This window comes from Alligator sinensis, unplaced genomic scaffold (genome assembly GCF_000455745.1).
Source record: "Alligator sinensis unplaced genomic scaffold, ASM45574v1 scaffold630_1, whole genome shotgun sequence".
Classification (NCBI taxonomy): Eukaryota; Metazoa; Chordata; order Crocodylia; family Alligatoridae; genus Alligator; species Alligator sinensis.
The window spans coordinates 556,855-578,969 of record NW_005842522.1 but is presented as its reverse complement, the minus strand read 5'-3'; the positions used below and the strand labels follow the sequence as shown (position 1 = coordinate 578,969).

The window sequence follows — 22,115 nt, the reverse complement described above, 5'->3', positions numbered from 1 at the left end:
TTTCCCTACTTGATGTAAAAGTTGAAACTAAGTAACAACTGAATTAAAAAAGAAACCAAGCAAATCCTATTTGAATGAAGCCATTGGTACACCTTGCACACAGTGGCATATCTGTTTCAAAGTCTAGTCTAAAAACTGCCTTAAAAAAATCCTTCCATCTTTGCCTTGTGTTTGCAGAAGTGTATGAATTATACAAAGGGAAAAAACCACTAGATTTCAGTATCCTCAGCATGAAGCTCAACTGTGTAATTAAATGACTCATATATAGTAGCATGATGTCTTTTATTCTTAACTTATATTCTTGCATGTTTTATTCTAGGAATGTATCAGCCTGGGTTCAGGAGAGCCAAGCAGGAGTGCATATCATTCTTTTGTCCTCTACCATAATAACAGCCCTCGGTGGGGGGAGATCATCAAATTGCCCATCCCCATTGACAGGTTTCGTGGGTCTCACCTCCGCTTTGAGTTCAGGCATTGCTCCAGTAAGTGCAACATAAGCCCATGTCTGAAACAAATATAAAAATGCTGACTTCTTTCCATTAATATAAGGTTAGATTATATTGTTGCTCAGGAAAAAAGGTAGATTCTTAAAGTACAATAAAAAAGTCCATGTTAGGGTTCCTATCGAGTATTAGTAGAGATCAGAAGAATATTAAGAAGCTTACTTTCTTTTCAGCTTGTGCAGCTACAGTTTTCTCTGGTTAGCTCTGCTCTTGATTAGTCCTTGTCTGATTTTTATATTTATATGTAAGATTACTAGCATAAAGTGAAACCTACAACAATATACCTATTATGAATCCTGAAGTCAGCTCTGTGTCTTGTTTGTTAAGAGGTAGAGAGAGAGAATATATATTTGCAGTACATATATAAATGTTTCTCTATTTCTGTCTTCTTTTGCAGCAAAAGACAAAGGGGAAAAGAAGCTCTTTGGCTTTGCATTCACTCCACTGATGAGAGATGATGGCACCACCTTGTCAGATGATATCCATGAGCTTTATGTTTATAAGGTACAGTCACTCATGGCTCTTTAAACACTGCACTACAATACTGTCCCGTACCCATTCCTACTTCAGTGTAGATATGTATGTGTAAAGATCATTATATTTTCCTTTAGAACAGGGTTGGGCAAAATATGGCCTGCAGGGCCCCTAAAAAAATTTGGAAAATTAATATTTCTCTGCCCTTGGTTCCTGTCAAAAATTACAGGAACCAAGGGCAATAGGACCCAGGGGAAGCCCAGCAGGCTCCAACAACAGTGGGGCCCACCCAGCCCCGCCCCCCAGCTGGAAGCCCCTTCTGGGGTTTCTGGGCTGGGAGCATGTGGTTGCCCTGGCGGTGCAAGAAGCTCAGGTAAGTGGCGGGGGGCCCCAGGCAAGGAAGGAGCACGGTGTGGGGAGAGTGACCCCTCCCTACCCATGCCCAGTGCCCCACGCTGCAGCTGCTTGCAGCCCACATGGGGCTGCCTGTGCCTGCTCCAGACAGCCCCATGTGGGCTGCAAACGCCTGCAGCGTGGGGTACTAGACATGGGGTGGGGGAGGGGCTGCTTCTCCACCACGCTCAGCTTTTCCCTGGGCTCCTTCCCTGTGCAGAGAAAAGCGGCTCCTCGCCCGCCCCATGCCTGGCACCCTGCACTGCAGGCGCTCACAGCCCACGGGGGGGCTGTACAGAGAAGGCACAGGCAGCCCCAGGCAGACTGCGAGCGGCTGCAGCGTGGGGCAGCGGGCATGGGGCAGGGAGGGGCTGCTTTCTCTCCCCCCACCCCACACTTACCACAACCTTGTAACCCAGCCCCACTGCCAGGCTGGCAGTGGGGCGGGTTACAAGCTGGTGGTGAGCACAGGGAAAAGTGGCCCCTGCCTGGGGCTGCCTGTGCCTGCCCCGGACAGCCCCGCACGGCTGCGAGTGCCTGCAACGCGCTCTACTTTTCCCCACTCTCAGCACCAGCTTCTTCCCTGCTGGCGAGCAGGGGGTCGGGGCTGTGCGCAGCCCTTCACCTGTACCGCAGGGCTGGGGGGCACTGGGAGTGAGTAGGCAGGGAGCCAGTGGGGCTCAGAACAGGGTGGCAGGAGCGCAGAGTCCCAGCTGGCAGGGGCTCTATAGAGCTGGGCCAGCTCCCCACTCCCTGCTGGTGCAGCCCAGCCCAGCTCCATTGACCCCTGCCAGCCTGCGCCCCGCTTTGGGCCCCACCAGTGCTGGCCCTGGGACATTGGTCCTGAGACATTGGGATGTTGGTCCCAAGATGGTGACCCGGGGATGGGGCACCTCCATGCGGCCCTCAACAGCCTGCCAAAACTGGGTAAGCGGCCCTCCGCTCAAAAGAATTGCCCGCCCCTGCTTTAGAAGAACATAAGGAAAGTGATAGCATGCTTAGTTTCTTTCTACTAGACCTGAAATTATAGGATTTAATATAGACAATCAAATTTTTCCCCTCCAATAATGATTAATTGTTTTTGTTATGCTCCTCTACTTTAAATTCATAACCAGGCTGTCTGTATTGACAGACTGTAGACCCTGGCAGATGTTAATTTAACTGTGTAATGGGAACTGAGACATTTTATGCTGGATTGCAAAAATCGGTGTCCTGCTGTGCCAGATATTCAAGATCTGAAATGGCAGAATGCACGATTTTGAGCATCTGGGATAAACTTCCTCAGCTCCTCTTGCATGCCTGGACCTTTAAAACCATGCTGTGCAGCCCAGTATTGAGCCTTGTCCCCACCGCTGGGCTGCCTGGTACAAATAGAAATGTGCCAATACATAATGGAACCAATAGGTTTCTCTGTGCTGGCAAACTTATAAATGTACCATGTTGCCCAACATAAGACTGAACAGTGTGATTTTAAATGTTTTCCACATCAAGAAAGCTGATGGGCTCCTACATACATTGAGCTGCACAGTGTGGCTTGAATCATCCCCAGGAAAGGGGAGCCAGTGCACTCCTCCCACGTGGAGACATTTAAAGCTGTGTTGTGCAGTCTAGCATTGGCTGCACAGTGTGCCTTTAAACACCCCCATACACAGGGACCTGGTGGGCTTCCCTGTAACAGCAAGTTGAAAGCTGTTCTCCTCAGCCAAATATTGGGCTGCAAGGTGCAACTTTACCATGCCACACATTCAAATGTGAACATCCTTGTGGCTGGTTTCCTTTTTTTTTTTGCTTGATAAATTGGCTGAGGATGTGGCATGTTATAATTTATCATTCAATTAACGTATTAAGCTTTGATAAATGTAATGTCTGTCAGAGAATTACGATATTATTGTGAGTATTTATGCTATGAAATCCTGCTGGCATGGACTACACTTTAGCAATGCAAAGCAGCCCATTATAACTCAGCAGTGCTCTTTAGTCTTACTTGGTTTCTAGGTCTTTCCTTCACTGTGGGCATGTCTACACAGATTGTACATCGCTGTAGCAACATGCTATGGTGACATAGCGTCAGTGGACAAAACCTATGATGCTGCAGCTGTGTTGCTATAGCGACGCGCTCCCTTGCTATAGCGCATTGCTACAGGCACAACAGCTAAAAATAGCCATGCACTGCCAGCATGGCGCAGCAACAACTGTTACTGTGCTATCATTTAGTACTTCTTAATGGTAGTACTAAATGATGGCGCAGTAACAACAGTGCTGTAGGGGCACATGTAGACATGCCCAGTATGAATGAGACTTTTAAAACACACTACATATGCCTGTAAATCCTGGAAGTTTTGTAGGGTTTTGTAGATAGGTAGGAGACCATGTTTTCTAAAACTGAGGCAATTTAAATGTGCAGATGGCAAGTACAGCTTTCTGTTAATGGATTTTCCGTGTAGTCAGATCAGTGCAATCATAGAATCAGAGAAAATGAGGGTTGGAAGGGACCTCAAGAGGTCATGGAGTCCAACCCCCTGCTCAAAGCAGGATCATCCCTAATTAGATCATCCCAGCCAAGGCTTTGTCCAGCTGAGTCTTAAAAACCTCCAAGGATGGAGATTCCACAACCTCTCTGTGTAACCTGTTCCAGTGTTTTACTACCCTCCTAGTGAGAGTTTTTCCTAATACTAACCTAAACTCCACTTGCTGCAACCTGAGAACAACTGCTCCTTGTTCTGTCATCTGCCACCACTGAGAACAGTCTAGATCCGTCCTCTTTATAACTACCCTTTAGATAGTTGAAGGCTGCTATGTCATGTGCCCCAGCCCCCTAACCAGGTTGGTCAGGCATGACTTGCCCTTGGTGAATCCATGCTGACTGTTCATAATCACCTTCTCCTCCAAGTGCTTAGAAATGGATTACTTGACGACCAGCTCCATGATTTTTCCAGGGCCTGAGGTGAGGCTGACTGGTCTGTAGTTCCCCAGATCCTCTGTCTTCCTTTTCTTAAAGATGGGCACTATATTTGCCTTTTTCCAATAATCTGAAACCTCTCCCGATCACCAGGAGTTTTCAAAGATGATGGCCAGAAGCTCTACAATCAAATCAGCCAACTCCCTCAGCACCTTTGAATGCATCACATCCATCCTAAATAGTCCCTAATTCGTTCTTTTGCCACTGTTGGCTGCTCACTTTCTCCCCAAACTGTGCTGCCAGGTGCAGTAGTCTGGGAGCTGACCTTTCCTGTGAAGACTGAGGTAAAAAAGGCATTGAGTACTTCAGTCTTTTCCACATCATCTGTCACTAGGTTGCCTTACTCATCCAATAAGGGACCCATACTTACCCTGCTTGTTACCCTTCAAGTCCCTTGCTAGCTGTTACTCCAGTTGCTTTTTGGCCTTCCTGATTTCATCCCTTCATGCCTGAGCAATACTCTTATACTCCTCCCTAATTGTTTGTCCAAGGGAACACTTCTTGTAATCTTCCTTTTTGTATTTTAGCTAACTGAAGAGGTCCCTGCTAAGCCAAGCTGGTTTTCTGCAATACTTGCTAATGTTCCTACGCATTGGGATGGTTTGCTCCTGCACCCTCAGCAAGGCTTCTTTGAAGTACAACCAGCTCTTCTGGACTTCTTTCCCCCTCAGACGTCATGACCTCCTAAGGGATCCTCACATCAGTTCCCTGATTGAGTCAGAGTCTGTGGGAGTGTCAACATGTCACCGTATGGTGACATTGCTACAGCACAGTGCTTTAGTACTTCCTTTGGGAGTATTAAAGCATGGCACAGTATGGGCAGTTACTGCACCATGCACACAGTGCCTGCTTAGAGTTCATGGCTACATCACTGTAGCAGTGCATTATACCAGGGGAGGGTGCCACAACAGCGACATAGCTGCCTATCACATGTAGATCCACATGATTACTATGTCAGTATAGCATGCTGTACGGTGATGTAGCACATTGCACCCTGCTTTTCTGAAGTCCAGTTTGGTAGAGGAGAGCTGGGTAGGGATTGAGTCCAGAGAGCTGGGTATAGATTGAGTCCAGAGTTCTTCCTTCCTTCCTGAACTCAATTATCCCATGGTTGTTTCTGCCCAAGTTGTGATCCACTTGTACATTCCCCACCAATTCTTCCCTGTTTGTGAGCAGCAGGCCAAGAAGAGTATGGCCCCTAGTTGTCCTCTCCATCACTTGCACCAGGAAGTTGTCCCCAACACTCTCCAAACACTTCATGAATTGCTTGTGCACTGCTGTATTGTCCTCCAAGCAGATGTCAGGGTGATTGAAGTTCCCCATGAGAACCAGGGCCTGTGATCTGCAAACTTGTACTAGCTGTTTGAAGAAAGCGTCATCCACCTCATCCTCCTGGTCTGGTGGTCTGAAGTAGACCCCCATAACACTTGCTGCTCTCCCCTCTGACCATAAACTAGAAATTTTGAACAGCCCTGTTTCCAGTTTTATACTGGAGCTCTGAGGAATCATACAGCTTTTTTAATTTAAAGAACATCACTGTCTCCTTTGCCTGTCCTTCCTGAACAGTTTATACTCATCCATGACAGTACTGCAGTCATGCTAGCTTTCCTACCAAGTCTCTGTTATTCCAATCACATCATAGTTCTGTGACTGTGTGAGGACTTCCAGTTTTTCCTGCTTGTTTCCCAGGCTCCATGCATTTGTGTACAGGCACCTGAGGTAACTAGTTGATTGCTCTGTTTTCTCAGGAAAAATGAGAAGACCTCCCTTGTTGGCCCCTGCTGCTTGTGCTTCCTCCTGGTCACCTGCTTGCCCACTTACCTCATGGCTTTAGTCTCCATCCCTCAGCAAACTGAGTTTAGTGCCTTCCTCACTAGGTTAGAGAGCCTGTCTGCGAAGATGCTCTTTCCTCTCTTTGTCAGGTGTATCCTTCTCTTCCTAGCAGTCCTTCTTGTTCAAACAACATCCCCTGATCAAAGAAGCCAAAGCCCTGCTGGTGACACCAACTGTGCAGCCATGCATTGATCTGCAGGATACATCTGCTCCTGCCTGGGCCCTTCTCCTTGACTGGAACAATCAAGGAGAACACCATCTGAGCCCCTGTCCCCTTCACCCTTGCACCCAGAGCCTTATAGTCGCTTTTGATCTGGTCAATATCCCCCCTGGAAGTATCATTGGTGCCCCCATGGATGAGCAGCATGCGGTAGTAGTCAGAAGGCTGAATGAGTCTTGGCATTCCTTCCATGACATCTTGGATTTGGGCTCCAGGCAAGCAGACAACCTCCCAAAACAACTGGTCAGAACAGGAGATGGATACCTCCATCCCCAATAGAAGGGAGTCTCCAACTACCACCACCCATCACTTCCTCTTGGTGTCAGTGTTCTCGATCCTCCCAACCTTTGGGGTGCCTTGCTTGGCCTCTTCCACCAATGGAATGTGCTGTCTCTCCTCTGTTGCTAGGGCTCCATATCTATTTTCCAGGCAAACCGCTGCAGGTGGGGATGAAGGTTTCTGCCTACTGCCAGAGGTCACAAGCTTCCAGCTTCCACTTTCCTGGGAGTTCATGTCCTTTTCCTTCTCTAGCGCTGCCTCTGGCAGTCCTTCCTCCACAGTCCTAGAGGTCTCCTCCAGGCTTGAATTGATTAAGTCCTTATGGCAGGGGATCCTTTGGAGCCTTGCCACCTCCTTTTGTAGCTCTCTTGCCTGCCACCAGGAAGCATCGCTCACACTGCAGCCACTCCCCAACCTGGCTGTCACTGGAAGGAATCTGCAAGCCTCAATCATCAAAGTGCCAAACCAGAAGCTGGGTGGATGGCTCAGTGGTGAGTTGTCCTGTCTAGACAGACACTTCACAGGTGCAAGCCAAGGAAAAGGTGACATTGGCAGTGACTCTGGCATTGTAGTGTCCTCCAGCCATCTCTTTGGGTCTAAGTCTGCCTCCTCTTTCTTCCTGCTACTCTCTCCAACAGACCTTCCGAAGCAAACTCCCCTGTAAGCTGGTCTGTTGGTATCTTTGGTCCTAAAGGATTATGTTTTCCCTGCTAACCTGCTTCCTCTCACCAATTTACAAGTGAAGGATGGGGCAGCCTCCTTGGAATTCAGAGTCTCTAGTGAACTCCCCCTTGCTCTGGACTCTAGTTAAACAAGGGGCTTACATATTGGTCTAACTTCTGAGTTTTAGCTACTACACTAAATATATGTAGGTTAGTTACTCTTAATTAAAAAAGAGCTTACTTTAAAGGGTCCCCTTCAAAGGTACAGTGATGTGTCAATCCAGGGCTCTCCAACCTGGACACAGCCAGGGTCTGCACAAAGTGCTGGCAAGCAGCCCCTGGGCCACACAACACATGGCCACATGCTGCAGGGGCAGCCTCCTTGGAATTCATCCCCACCAATAGCACTCAACCTCTCCAACCCCCCAGCAGCACCAGCAGTGTGTGGCCTCCCATTCCCTCCCATATTAGCTGTACTGAAAGCATGTGGCCCTTCATGGGCCCCTTCATCATCACACAGCAATGGGAAAGGTTGCTGCAGGGGCCTGCAGGTTGCATGCTAACTGTGCCTTGTGAGCCATATACAGCCCACAGACCACCAGTTGGACTGCCCTGTTTTAGTTAGTTCCTGTTAAGATATGGATGTGAGAAATTAAGTGAACGAACTAGTAAAATTCAGTTTCCTTTTTTATTTCTGCAGTGTGATGAGAACAGTACATTTAACAACCATGCACTATATCTGGGATTGCCCTGCTGCAAAGAGGACTACAATGGTTGCCCTAACATCCCTTCCAGCCTCATTTTCCAACGCAGCACCAAAGAGACTTTTTCAATCTCTACCCAGCTCTCCTCTACCAAACTTACCCAGAATGGTAAGTAACTGTTCCTTCAGAACAGCACACAAAAGCATCTTTTAATGTGGTCTTTTTCTATGATTTAATACTAGCTGTAGTTAACTTATCTAAGCTCCATGTACAGAAGTTAGCTTAATTAAGTCCCATGCACAGAATGAACAATGACAGGTTTTTTTGAAGAAATTAGTTCATCAATTTGCAAAGCACACAAAGATATAGTGTATATATTCTTATAAATGCAAGCACAAAGGCTAGTATGAAACAATGTTATTCTGATTAAACTTGAGAGATAAAGAAATATAAAGCTAGCACTTGCTCAGTTCTGAATTAAGCTTTGCTGTGCTTTGTACTGAGCACTCTGTGATCAAAGCTTGTTGTTACTTGCAAGCCCTCTGAGGCACAAGAAGACAAAAGTGTATAGCTCATAATGCAGTATCAAGGGACTACCGGGCTAAATACCACCTTTACTTTTTCCTTCTTTTTAGTTCTTTGCTATAAGTGTGGGATATGTTTTAGGGATTTACATCTTAGATTTTCACTTTGTCATGAGAATTGATACATAGAACACAAGTAGTCATCTCTTGAGTCTCTAACATATCATGGGCGTAGTAGTTGACCTACTTTACTTTTCTATAAATTCTAGCTGACTCTGACTATATTTAACAACCCACACACGTGACTTGTCATTGGAAGGATTCTTAAACTGTTAGTATTTTAGAGGTTTTCGGCTAAATCCTATTTCACTTTACATGAAGTTACACATAACCCTTATACCACACTAAGGAGACTTAAAATGTGAGCATCTGCACATTAAACAAGCTCGTTAACTTGTGCTAAGAGACCTCTGAGTGTCTCTAAGTTACAGGACTTCAGGCAAGGGTTAATTCTGGGCTGTGCTGCCTAGCTCATGTTCCTCACTTCACTCTGAGCCACAGAGATAAAAAGTGCAATTTGAAATCCTCCAGCATCCCAAGATGCACTGCTTCCTGCCCCACCCAGGGCAGGGATAGAGCCCAAGTGTCCTGTCTCCTAGTCACACGCCTGCTTATCAGCCCTCTAGTAGCAAGTAAAAGCTCTACAGGCAAGAAATGCTATTAACTCTTAATGTATGAATGCTTACAGCATGTTGTAACTTAATTACTGCTTACCACTTCACAGATTTAATATGGTCTAAGTGTAACATGTAGCTTCAAAATAAATAGCATGTACATAGCTGTGTAACTCTTAATTTTCAATATTTATGCACACTTTGGGATTCTGTTTTTCCACATGGAAAAATAGCATCTTTAGGTGAGCATACCTCTCAGAAGTAAAACAGAGCAGGTGGATCCTCCAGACTTTCAGACTAATGGTTAGGGATCTTTCCCTTCACCTAAATGGGACTTGAAACTGCATTTTCTCTAACCACCATCCCATGCCCAGAGCCTTCTCCAGCCTCTCTCTTGAAGCTGGCTTTGCATTTAATATTCATTGGATGAAATGACTAAATACCACCATTAACTTACTGTGCCACTAGGCTACACCCCAGGAGTTTTCTCCTTATAGGTCAACATCCAACCACCAAGCAAGAAAACTCCAGGGCTAGAACCTAGATGCCTTTCCCTATTAGGGAAACAGCTATCCCATTGAGCCACACACCCTCTGGCTTGTTCTCTTCCTCCTGGCCCCAACATACCTCCCTCTATTGACTACCCAGTAGGCCAGCTTCAGAAAGAGTGTTGGGGTTACTCTGAGTAGTACCTAGCTAATAAACTTATTATTACAGTAAATTTTAGAGGAAGCAAGAGATGCCAGTTCAAACCATCTTTGGGTCAAGGAGCATAGAACCCAGGTCTTCTGCTCCATGAATATGTGCTCTACCCACTACAGTGTTGGGCTGAAAGATAGGAGAACTGTCCTAATCTTGCTCCTCCCACATCTAAAACCTGTTAGTTGTGATCTTCGGCCTACTAACATTTTGACAGTTGTCCCACCTTAACATATGTATCTGGGTGATTCTGTTGCCTTACACTTCAGCCTGCCTAGAGTGCTACCCTGCCGAGTATGCTTAGTACACTAGTACAAGAAATGCTAGATTGCAAACTGAACAAGCACCCAAAACTGCAGTTATGTAGCTACATGCATGTAAAGTGAAATAGGAGTTACTTCTTTGAGTAAGTGTTCAACAAAGCTCAGTCTTTGTTATAGTGGCTGAAAAGAAGGAGTGAGGTCTCAAACAAAATGTGCATTGGAAACAGTAATCTTTGGTATTTCATGTAATGGCTGATCTGTTGCCCTCTACCAGTAGTGTATCTGATAGGGCTGTGTGAAGTTTTGGGTGGTGATTCGATTCGGTGGAGATTCGGCCCGATTTAGTGGCCGAATCTCCAAATCTGAATCGAATCAGGGGACCAATTTAAAAGTCTGAATCGATTGAAAACTCTCCGAATCTTCAGCAAAGATTCGCAGAGCTTTCATGATTCGGACAGTCCCTGGTGGCTGCAGCAGGGAGCTGCAGCCACCCTGAGCTGGTAAATACTAGGGGCAGGGGAGGGGACCATGGGGGGACCCCTGTCAGCCCTTCCGCCCCCCCACTCCCCCAGCCCCCCCATGGCTGCCGCTGCTCGCCCCAGCATGGGGAGCTCTGTACAAGCCCCGCAACCACCCCAGTTCCCCAGCCCCCCCAAGGTTGCCCTGCCCACGTGGCTCTGGCCCTTTAAGAAAAAAAATGGAGAAAAGCCCTGGGACTTACTGCTCCTGCAGCAATCTCAGGGCTTCGGGGGCTCCTGCAGAGCCCCCGCAGGGCAGCGGGGATCACCCCCCCCGCCAGCAGGAGCAGCACGTCCCAGGGTTTCTTCAGGTATGTTGTTTTTTTTTTCCTTAAAGGGCCGGAGCTGGCCTGGGCAGGGCACCCATGATGGAGCTGGAGGAGTGGGGGAGGGTTTCAGGGACTTGTGCAAAGCCCCCCCCATGCAGCGGGGGGCAGCAGGGATCGCCCACCACCAAGCAGCACCTGCTGAGCCAGGGCTTTTTTTCCCCCAAGTGCTGGGAGCTGGGGCCCATGGGCAGCCATTGCTAGGCTGGGAAAGGAGCAGGGGATGGGCCTGGCCTAGCTGATTTGGAGATTCGGCTGCTGCCAGATCTCCAAATCAGATTCGGCCAAATCGAATCAAGACAGTGATTCAAATCACCGATTGAATCACTGTCCCCCAAATCAGCTGAATCTGAAGTGAATACTAGCCACTTTGCACAGGCCTAGTATCTAAGGCAGGGGTGGCAAAATGCAGCCCGTGGGTCAGATGTGGCCTGCCAGGCCATCCTATCCAGCCCACGGGGCCCCTAAAAAGTTTAGAAAATTAATATTTATCTGCCCCTGGCTGCCTGTCATGTAGCCCTTGATTGCTTGCCAAAACTCGGTAAGTGGCCCTCTGCCCGAAATAATTGGCCCCCCCTGATCTAAGGCGGAGCAACTGGAGTAGCTGTCCCAGGTGCTGACTTGGGGAGAGGGGGCACATAAAATATCAATCATCCACCACCACAGCTGCACAATCATGCCAGGGGCACTGTGGCAGCCAGAAATTGCTGCTGCTCCCATGCGTTCTGCTGCCCCAGGTGCCCTGTTGCTTTGTTGCATCTCTGCCTTATAAAATTGTCATGTGGAATCTAAACTTTCACAACCCAGGCATATTAATGTACTGCCCCTACCTGGTGGTCTCCCTTGCTTTTGTCCTTAACAGTATATTAGAATGCATGTTTTTTTCTCTTTTGCCTTTTTGTAGTGGACTTGCTTGCTCTTCTGAAATGGAAAGCTTACCCAGACCGTGTAATGGATATCCTAGGAAGACTGAGGCATGTCAGTGGTGAGGAAATTGTTAAGGTATGATGTCTACAAATGGTCACTATTATTGATGGAAAAATATATTTCTGTAGCACAATGATCTTTGAAAGAGAAAACTGTGAAAATACCTTCCTATTCTGTCTCTTTTCTGTCAGTTTTCAAAGCAAAACTATTATATTCTTGGTATTTTTTTAACTGGTTCAGTTTTAGTATCTTTGTTCCCAATATGGAATTGCTCTCTCTTCCTTCCTTTGTACCTTCCATAACATCTCCTCAGGCTGTAAGATTAAAGATAGTCTGAACATTTTTTACTGAAATGTATTTTCATCAAAAGCTGAAATGTTTCATTGAGATGGATCTGTTTTGACAAAATTTTCACCAGGAAAGTTTCCAAAGTCCAGAATGATCTCTTTTGTCATTAACAGCAAAGCAAAGAGACCTGAATTGTAAAATCTGATCCATCTGATCTAATAGCAGAGTTGCAACAGTTCTGCTTCACAAAAATGTTCACAAGCTGGAAAAAAGACAGAGGGGGATGGGAATGGGGTGATGTGCATAGCACTGATTTAGAAACTATGAAAGCTGTTGTAAAATAGAATTATCATTCTTTGGCCAGCCCTGCTCACTAGGTTCACACCTACCCTTCTTTCAACTCCATTTTTGTGACCTATAACAAATGAAACCACATTTAATCCCTTAACAGGCTCACCAGCTGCTATTCCCACTTTCACACTTTAAATCCTAGTATTCCCATAGAGGTGTTGCATGAGATTTGACATTCTACTGTGCTAGTTTCCAATGACCCCATTATCTGTCATGTTCTAGGTCCAAGATACTTCAGAATACATTTGCACTTGTGATCCTGGAGAAGGATTTATATATACCAGGAAAGAAGGCATTGGTTGGCTCCTCACATAATTTCAGGCATGCTGAGAGCCCTCTCTTCCACTTGTTTTCTAGAAGTTAACATTAGAGTGATGTGGGGGTGGGATTTCTCTGGAATAGTAAATCTAGAAAATCCCCTGTCCACTTTGCTTGTCCTCATTTGAGTAATGCTGTGCATTGAATATTGACTTATGTGGCTAACTTTGTATGAAAAAAAACAGAACCACTCCTCCAGGGGCATATTTGAATTCTGAAAAAAAATGTATAATTTTGTAAATCATCTGCAGGACAGTGCAAAAAGTGTCTGATTTTATATAGGAAATCATAAAAATATACAAGCTAGCCTATTCCAGTTGAACTTGTATCTGACTTCCTCTTGCAATGTGCTTCTATTTGGCATTGGGATATGAAGAGCAGAATATAGTAGATTCAGATCAGCAATAACAGTTGCATCATTTCAGACGCTTCATCCTATTGTGTTCTCTTTCCTGTGTTCCACATTAGAGAATTCAGGTAGAATAGATTAAAAAAAACTGACCTAGTATCAGCTCTCAGCTTCACCTCTAGTACTGCCCATTCATAATCATCTTTCTTTTGGATCCTACTTATTGGAACGGAAGGCACTGAGGGATCAGCACACAGCAACCTGCAGTGTTCTGGACAAAAGAAGTTGCTGGCATTGTGTAGTTAGAATGCAGCACTGATACTTAGTACAAAAGACATGTGAATCTCTATTATCAAAGCTATTTACTAATAAACAGGATTTGGAACACTTTTTTATTTTATTTTGTAACCAGTGTATGTGCTTTCATATCAGATGTGGAATGACATCTCACATAATCATATGATATGAGAGCCAGAAAAGGCAAGTGATTCTGCCACTGTTTGGCAGCACTGTTTATCTGCCCAGAGACAATGAAAAGGAAACAGTATTATTTCAGAAGCTATTTGCATTATATTTAGTTTGCATACAAGTCTATGTTTTTACAACTGGCCTTTGTTAAAGCAGGAAATCTTGGCAATAAATAATTTCTCCAAATGCAAATTTTAAGTGGTCTGCTACTGCACAATGGCTTAAAAACATATAAAGATATTTGACAACCTACAAAAACAGATGGTGCTTCTGAATGTTGTCAGGAATTTTAGATTTAAACTGTTTCTTCATGCCTTTTCAGTTCCTGCAAGACATTCTAGACACACTATTCGTGGTTTTGGATGACAATACAGAAAAGTATGGACTATTGGTCTTCCAATCTTTGGTAAGTAACTGGTTGGACTAGTGTTTTTCTTTTCCTTGTATTCCATGCCCTTGTTACCAAATTATTATCACTTCTATCTTATTTCCTTAAAATGTATGCATATGTAGCTGGGCATTGCTGCTGTGTACTATTTTATATCATTATTGGGTGATAAAGTAGAATAACCATAGACAAAAAATGAGGAGAGAAGTATTGCTTGTGGCAGTGGGTTGTAGGGGGCCAATGATAAGTAAAGAGGAACTTGTCCATTCTCTATGTGTATAAAAATACATCATAAATTCTGTTTCTCAACCACATAGCATGCTCACTGAATCTTTAGAGAGATGTGCAGTTTGATCTACTCTGGGTTCTCTTCTCTACCTCACATAGGTGTTCATCATTAATCTGTTGCGTGACAGCAAATATTTCCATTTCCGACCTGTGATGGACACTTATATTCAGAAGCACTTTGCAGGTGCACTGGCTTACAAGTAGGTTTTGTTTTGTCATCACTTCATAGAGTAACATTCTCAGATTTCTCAGTACTGTGGGCACTGGGGTCATAAAATTTATGCAAGCAGATTACATGCGGTTTTCAAAAGCAAAATTTCTGCACAAAATTTTGTAGCCTGGCTTCACAGAGAAAAGCCGCTTAATGTTGTTTGTTGCCAGCACCAACCAAGGTTTGGATTTTATGGACAGTAGTTAGTGGTATTCTGAAGTCATTTGTACTTGAGGAACTTCAGTTAAGGTATTTCTCTGTGCTTTTACATAGGTTGGTTTATTCCACTTTCAGTTTTTAAAAATAATCCTCTGCAACAGATTTGAATAAGACCCTTAACTAGAAGAGAGAAATAAATATATTTTATTTCTGAAAATTGTTGACTTTATTTGAAAATATCTCCATTATAAATCCCTTTGATTCTCTCTATTTAGATATTTAGTTATGATTTAGTTATGAAGGAAAATGTTTTCTGGTATTAGAAATTTAAGTACATATATATTTTACTATAAAGTTAGCAGTCAGAATGAATGTACCTGCTGATTAGAAGTGAGTGGAACAAACATATTATATTACTTACTATTTAAAAAGCATCTGGCAGCTCTTTTTACAAAACTAGAAAGTTTCTAGCTTGATCAATTCTAAATAGAGGCTTGCTGTTTTTGTCATTGTATCTCTTACTCAGAGAATTGATCCGTTGTTTGAAGTGGTACATGGACCGGTCGGCTGAACTTGTGAGACAAGACCATATCCAGGAAGCAATGAGAGTATGTATTTTATATAAATACCTATATTTTAATCTGTCTGTGGTACTACAGAGCTAAGGTTGCTATAAGATGTACAAAGTCCAGTAAATATTCATTTAAGTCGAATAAATTTCAACCTTTTGTCCAAACTCTCTTTTTAGGGTAAAATTCATCCTTCTGCAGAGGGACAGCACAAAAACTAGGCTTCACTTAACTTCTATGAAACACTATTTTGAGCATTTAAGTGGGATTTTTATGGGGGAATTTGTCTTGTACTGCCCAACAGTTAATGTTACAGATTTTATATTGGGTAAAGCTCCGGACTTGGAAGATCTGGTTTATATTGCTATATGTGGCACAACACAATGTATCACCTTGGTTGAAGCCCTGGAATATTTAAGAAAGGAGTAATGGGGCCTTTGAGTAGACAGATATTATAACAGATGCAATTCCACATGACACATGATCTTGAGGAAAACACAGCTACCCATCAGTTTGCATGAAACCAGGGAACACTGTTTGCACTACCTCATTTCCACAGAGAACAAATAACATGCCACCTTTCTACTATGATTACACAGATAGCCAAAACTCAGGACACCAAGATTAGAATCCCAAACTTATAGAAACTTAATTACCAAGTAGGCACTGAATTCCCCTTTGTCGCTCAGCATTATTAGACCTTGCCTCCAGAACAAAGCAGGCTTTGATACCTTTCATTGGGCTTCCACTTCTTTAAGGGCCTGTAAGTATTAAAGGGCACAGTGAGCCTAACTGATTTGCAAGAAACCATGATTTGCTTTGTGTCCAGCTTTCCTGTCATTACAGCCCTGTGTTTGCACCTGCAGCTAGCACATCAATAAAATGCAGGAGTCAATCCTAGGCAGCAATTCCAGCAAAAGTTCTCTCTGACAAAAAAAACAAGATTTTTTAAAAGACCCTCTTATTGATCTTTTCATAGACGATTATTAAATTTGAAGCACAAGTCTCATGGTCCTTTTTATTTAATTGTGTTGCCAAACTGGACACACTCTCAAGTCCTCTGTTCTGATGAGACAGTTGCATGACTTTCTGGACCAAAAGTGAATGGTTGAGATCAGGAGTGTCAACAATATTGCCCACAGGTCAAATCTGGCCCATGGGGCTCCCCAGAAGGCTGAAAATTTGGTAGTGGTGTGAGCAGCAGCAGTGTTAATTAACACTGCCACTGCCCATCCAGCTGTCAAATTTCCAGCCCCATGGACCAGATCCAGAGCACAAAGTCATATCATCTGGCCCATAGGACCAGAAACGTGGCAGTGTGATGAGCAGCAGCTGCCACAACTTGGGGAACGACAGCAACTAACACTCCCACCACCAAATTTCCAGTCCTTCAGGCCAGATGATGCAAGTCTATACTACAAATCCGGCCTCCATGCCAGCCCTGGGTGAGTTTGACGCCACTTACGTAGATAACAAGCCCAGTTCTGATTCTCTGTTCTTGGGAGTTCGCAGCAGATTTGCAATGCAAAACTACCCATGGACAAAAGTCCCCATAGTAATCTGGTACACAGGCTATTAAGGGTGTGCAAAACGGGCCGTATTCAATTCGGATTCAGATTTGGCCCAAATCGGGGAACAGTGATCCAATTTGTTGATTTGGATCACTGTCCCGATTCAATTTGTCCGAATCTGAATCTGAAGATTTGATGCTGATTCAGAGAATCAGCAATTTGACCATAGACACAGCTCTAAGTGTTTTTTCTACGTACCTCAAGGTACCAGGCGCAGCTCGTGAACGCTGCGATGCTGAGGCAGATGAAGCGTCCCACAGGAGTGCAGAGGGGGGACCTCACCTGTTCAGTGGTGGACCAGAATTACTTCCGGACCGCTTCTGGGTCTGCTGCCAAGCACGTGGGGCTCCTTCCCCCCCATACTCCCTCAGCTCGGCAGTCAGCTGCAGGGGGACCCCCCAGGTGCCACCCCAGACCCAGGAGGTACCAGTTGCCAAGGGGGGGGGGGGGGTCCCCCGCAGACCTGGAAGTGGACCAGAAGTGCTTCTGGCTCACTTTCGTGTCCGCCGCAGAGCACACTGGAGACCCCCCCCGCACTCCTGTGGGATGCTCCATCCACCCCAGCATCTGAGCATTCATGAGCCTCCTGGTATCTTGAGGTATGTAGAAAAAAACATTTAAAGCTGTGTCTATGTCCGAATCATTGAATCTGTCTGAATCGTCTCCTGATTTGATTTGGATTTGGAGATTCAGACGCCAAATCTGGCCGAATCTCCTCCGAATCAAATCAGCAACCGAAGCTTCACACAGCCGTACAGGATATCATTGCTTGATGAAACCCTGTGGTAGGAGGAAAGTCATCAGTGGGAGATACTGAAGGAATCTAAAATTAAGTTAAAAGCAAGTTAAACTGACCCATTATCAGAGTCACCAATATTTCAGAAATAATAGGAAGCTTTTAACTTTGATGGGACTTGCTGATAAGGCAAAAGTCTTGATGCAAGAAGTGTACTTGGTGGAACAGGGAGGAATATTCTCACCTGACACCGGAGGGTCATTAATGAACTTTTTGTACTAGCTATGAGTAAGGGCAATCGTATTTTTTGTAGAGAATTAAAGGCTGGATAGACTTTTGCCTCTGAATGTGTATCGGCTGATCCACTGTAACAATTTCATGTTTCTGCTTCATCTTGTGATAAATGGAAGCTAAACTGTAATAACTTACCCCATTCAGGGGTAAATTATTGCAATTTAGCTTCCATTTACCACGAAGCAGGAGTAGACACACAAAACAGATAAAATAGATAAGCCTTACAGACAGGATTTTCCCACCACCACCTTTTGGCGTCTAAATCTAATAAATCAATAAATTGTTATAATTGTTTCTGTTTATACCAGGGATGTCAAAATCATCTGGCCCCATGGGCCAAATAAGTGTCCCTGAGCTGATCTGTAAGCTGGATCAGGAGTTACCACGAAGCATGCTCTACTTGTGGTATACCACCCCAGACTGATTCCTTGTGCTGTGTACAGCTTTGGGTCTATCCCTGTGTCATAGGTGGTGCAGAGCCGATGCATGCTGCATGTGGCGGGCAGCGCACAGGAATAGACCAGCCGTGTGTGTTGGATGCAGCATGGGGCCAGCATGGGGCACATGCTGCATGAAGCACCCTGCTGATTGGCCCTGTGCACTGGCTCTGGGCCTGGCAGAACACCACATAGAACATGCACCCCATACCAGCCCTCTGTGTTACATACAGCACACATGGCTAGTTCAGTGCCATTTGCCACTTTCTGCAAGCACTGGTCCCAGGGCTTGTGGCCCCTGGGTCTGGCACAGAGTGCACTGCCTGCAGTGTGTAGGCTCGACCAGCATGGGGCACGCTGCTCGCAGTATGGAGGCTGGACTCAGCGCTGCACACAGCAAAGGGGGTCCAGGCACAGGGTGCATATGGCACCCCAGACTGACCCCGGTCTTGCCTGCAGCATGTGCAGTGTGGGGTCCAACCCATGTACCACATGCTGTGTGCAGAGCTGGAGAAATGACCCATGGACCCAATCAAACAGCTCCATGGGCTGGATTCAGCCCTCAGGCCATATGTTCGACACCTCTGGTCTATACTAATATGATTTTTGGAGCATGAAGCTACACCCAGACTATGAGGTTGTCAGCAAACAATACCTGTGCTATCTACCCAGTCATGCCATGGTGGTGCCATGTGCCTTGGGATACTAAGGGCATAGCTATACTGTCTTCTTATCATGCTCAGGACCACCACCAAGAATCAAGTCCCATCCACTTATTCCTCATCTGCCTGTGTCCAAGCCTGACAAGTCAGGCAGTGTAGCTGGCTGAAAGGAGACTGGAGCTTCAGTACACTCCATTTGCACTCTCAGGCTCTCTGTCTCAGGTGCAAACTCAGGAACCCTCTAAGCCATCTACACTTCCTAATTGCTGGGGTTGGCTGTCATTTAGCAAGCGAGTACAGGTGGGGATTGATTCTCAGCAGCAGCCCTGGGCTCAGCAAAGAGGTGGTACAGATGTGCCCTAGATGGAAGAGAAGGGGCCTTCTAAAGTGAAATGGCCCTGACATAAAATACTTTTAATTACTGTTTGCCTTGTACTCCATGTAATTGAAAGGGAAAGCATTGTGTTGTCATATGGGATACAGGGCCTCACTGACCTATTTTCTCAGTCAGCTGTTGGCCCTGTGGTTACATTTACTGATTGTGCTGAGCTGGCAGGCTTATTAAAGCTGCAGCAGGACAGTACTTTTTTCTTGTACTGACATTTAGCTCCTACAAAATGCAACATATTTTAATCTAGACTGGAGTGTTTATTCAAAATATTTTAAAAATTCACTTTTTCAACAAAAATGTTTTATTTTTTGTTGCAGACAAAAAAAATCCACTGTAATTATGTTTATAGAGATGCTAAGTTCTGTGGTTCCAATCAGGTTGTTTTCTCTTTACCCCATCCTAATAAGGGCAGTAGGAAATTACCTATATAAAGAGAACTAAGGAAGAATCTTTAATTCCTCCTGCAACTGCTAGAGGTGTTTCCAAATGGAGGTTGATTGGTGGTAGTACAATTGGTGATAGTAGCAAAGTTACTTCTAAAGAGCCTTGCTTCCTATTTCTGTCACTTTACACATGCACACCCAAAGTGAAGAGCAGATTTTTTTTCCATGTAGGACTTTTGCTGTTACACTGATAATATTCTAATAGGCATATTTTCACATGGGAAAAACAAGCATGTTCTTACTCCAAATTAATTCATTCACTGGAGGTAAAAACCTGCTGAAGACAAGGAGAGCGTAGATGCCACAGAGGTTACCTCTTATGAAGGCAAGCCTTTTGAACTCAAGGCTAATGTACAGTACAATATTCGGCCACTAGAACTCTAATTCTGCATGCAAAATTTAAGTGTGTCTATATGCTTCACTATGGCAGTATACCCCCTTTCCTCTGGCAGATTTATATCACTTCTCCCAAGCAAAAGAAAATTTCTTTTGCTGTCCTTCAAAGGATGTGTGCAGACACTCCTGTGCCTTTTGCCAACTTTACTGGTCCCTATAGCAACTGATGGCTTCATAAGGTCCATTTTGGTTTGGTTGGAATAGCTTCTACAATGAAGCCACATTGAGTTGCAGGAAGTGCAAAGTTTGTACGTGTTCTGGCAGTTTGGTGGTGGCAGCTGCTGCCTGCACCAAAATTTCTGCTGGTGGAAGATAAGGATAGAATTCTGTTGCCCTTCATGGGTATACCACATTTACCCAAACCCAAAATGGCTTTGAATTTAAGGTGACCTCCCCAGTAATTAGATTCTATATATAGAAAATTTATAAATTTGTTATAATATTCCATGTATAGAATCTTATTACCAGGGAGCCATCTTAAATTTGTCCCTCTCACTGCTACTGCAGGAACCAGTGCAGCCTCTGCCCCAATGCCAGAGCCTCTCCCCCCTGCCTGCTCCCCACAGTCATTGCCCCCTCCTCCTCCCAGCCTCTGCTCCCTTTGCTGTCCCTCCCCCCACCCTCTGCCCCCTTTCCTGTCCCTCCCCACAGCCTCTGTCCCCTTTCCCCACTTTATTCTCAGATACAGCTCCAGCTCCATTCCCTTCCAGGCATGGAGCACATGGAAGCACAACCCCCGCCCAGCCACACAGCATCATCCCAGGGCTGGAGCTGCCACCCCTGCTGATTGGCAAGGCAGAGCCCAGAGTTTCCATGTGTTCTGTATTGAGGAGGGGATGGGGATGGAGCCAGAGCCACACCTGATGGTAAGGGGGAGAAGAGTGAGCAGAGGTTATGCAGGGCAGGCAGGGATTGGGGTAGGCAGCTGCTACAGCTCTAACGGGCCCCAACCCAGGCTCAGGGCTGGAGTCAGAGCTACAGCAGCCACCTGCCCCTCCCCCCTTTGCCTTGTACTTGAATCCGAAACGGGGGGCTTTTCCCCTCCATGTTGAATGGGGGGAACAAAACCCTTATCTTGGATTCAAGTAAACATAGTAAAAGGTAGCTTGTAAGCCACATAGGGCACTGACAGATATGCAGCTCCCCATTCTAACTCATGGTGCTTTACAGGAAGTGCCATGAGTTAGTGCGCCCCCCCCCCCTGAAGTGGTAGCCGCCCCCCCCCCCCCCCCCCTCCAACCGAACAGACATTTGCTGTTTGTTCAGGAGGGGGGTGAGGGGGGTGGAAATCGAGGCTCACTTTAGAGCTGATGCAACAGAGAAGCTGCCTGTCTGAAGCCTCTCTCCCCTAGCACCCACCCTCCCAACTCCAGTACTGTCTGCAGGATGGGAGAGGGGAGGAGGGAAAGGAGGGAGCTCTGGGCTGGGGTTTGCCCAGCCTGAGCTGGACAGGGAGGGACAGGGGTGGGTTGGGGCTGTGAGGTGTGGGGGGCTCCAATCCATACCCCACTCCAGCTCAGGCTGGGCAAACCCTAGCATGGAGCTCCCTTCCCTCCCTTCTCCCCACTCCCATCCTGCAAACAACACCAGGGGTGGGATGGGGCTGGGCTGCATCAGCCCAGCCCTGATCACATGCTTGGACTAATAGAAGTTAATGAAGGTGCTCCAGTTTGGAGCACCTTCATCTGAACCCTCATTAGAGGAGATTTAATTTGTTGCATGATTGGGCTTTTTTAAAGCACACTGCAGCCATGTACTTCTCAAGGCATGGCTGTAGAGCACTTTCATGGGGCCGATTGCATGACAAATGTCACTTCTGTCAGTGCCCATAGGTGGCC

The 22,115-nt window shown here is 45.6% G+C and overlaps 1 protein-coding gene across 1 annotated transcript in view; it reads left to right on the top strand.

The window, feature by feature from the left end:
* The window catches only part of DOCK3 (dedicator of cytokinesis 3), a 590,333-nt gene that overhangs the window by 449,311 nt on the left and 118,907 nt on the right, over nt 1-22,115 (top strand). The window contains exons 16-22 of the mRNA XM_025213329.1: nt 320-482; nt 901-1,007; nt 8,024-8,195; nt 11,936-12,033; nt 14,055-14,138; nt 14,508-14,608; nt 15,305-15,386. Of these exons, the coding sequence (XP_025069114.1) occupies nt 320-482; nt 901-1,007; nt 8,024-8,195; nt 11,936-12,033; nt 14,055-14,138; nt 14,508-14,608; nt 15,305-15,386 (807 nt within the window). The remainder of the gene's footprint in view (nt 1-319; nt 483-900; nt 1,008-8,023; nt 8,196-11,935; nt 12,034-14,054; nt 14,139-14,507; nt 14,609-15,304; nt 15,387-22,115) is intronic.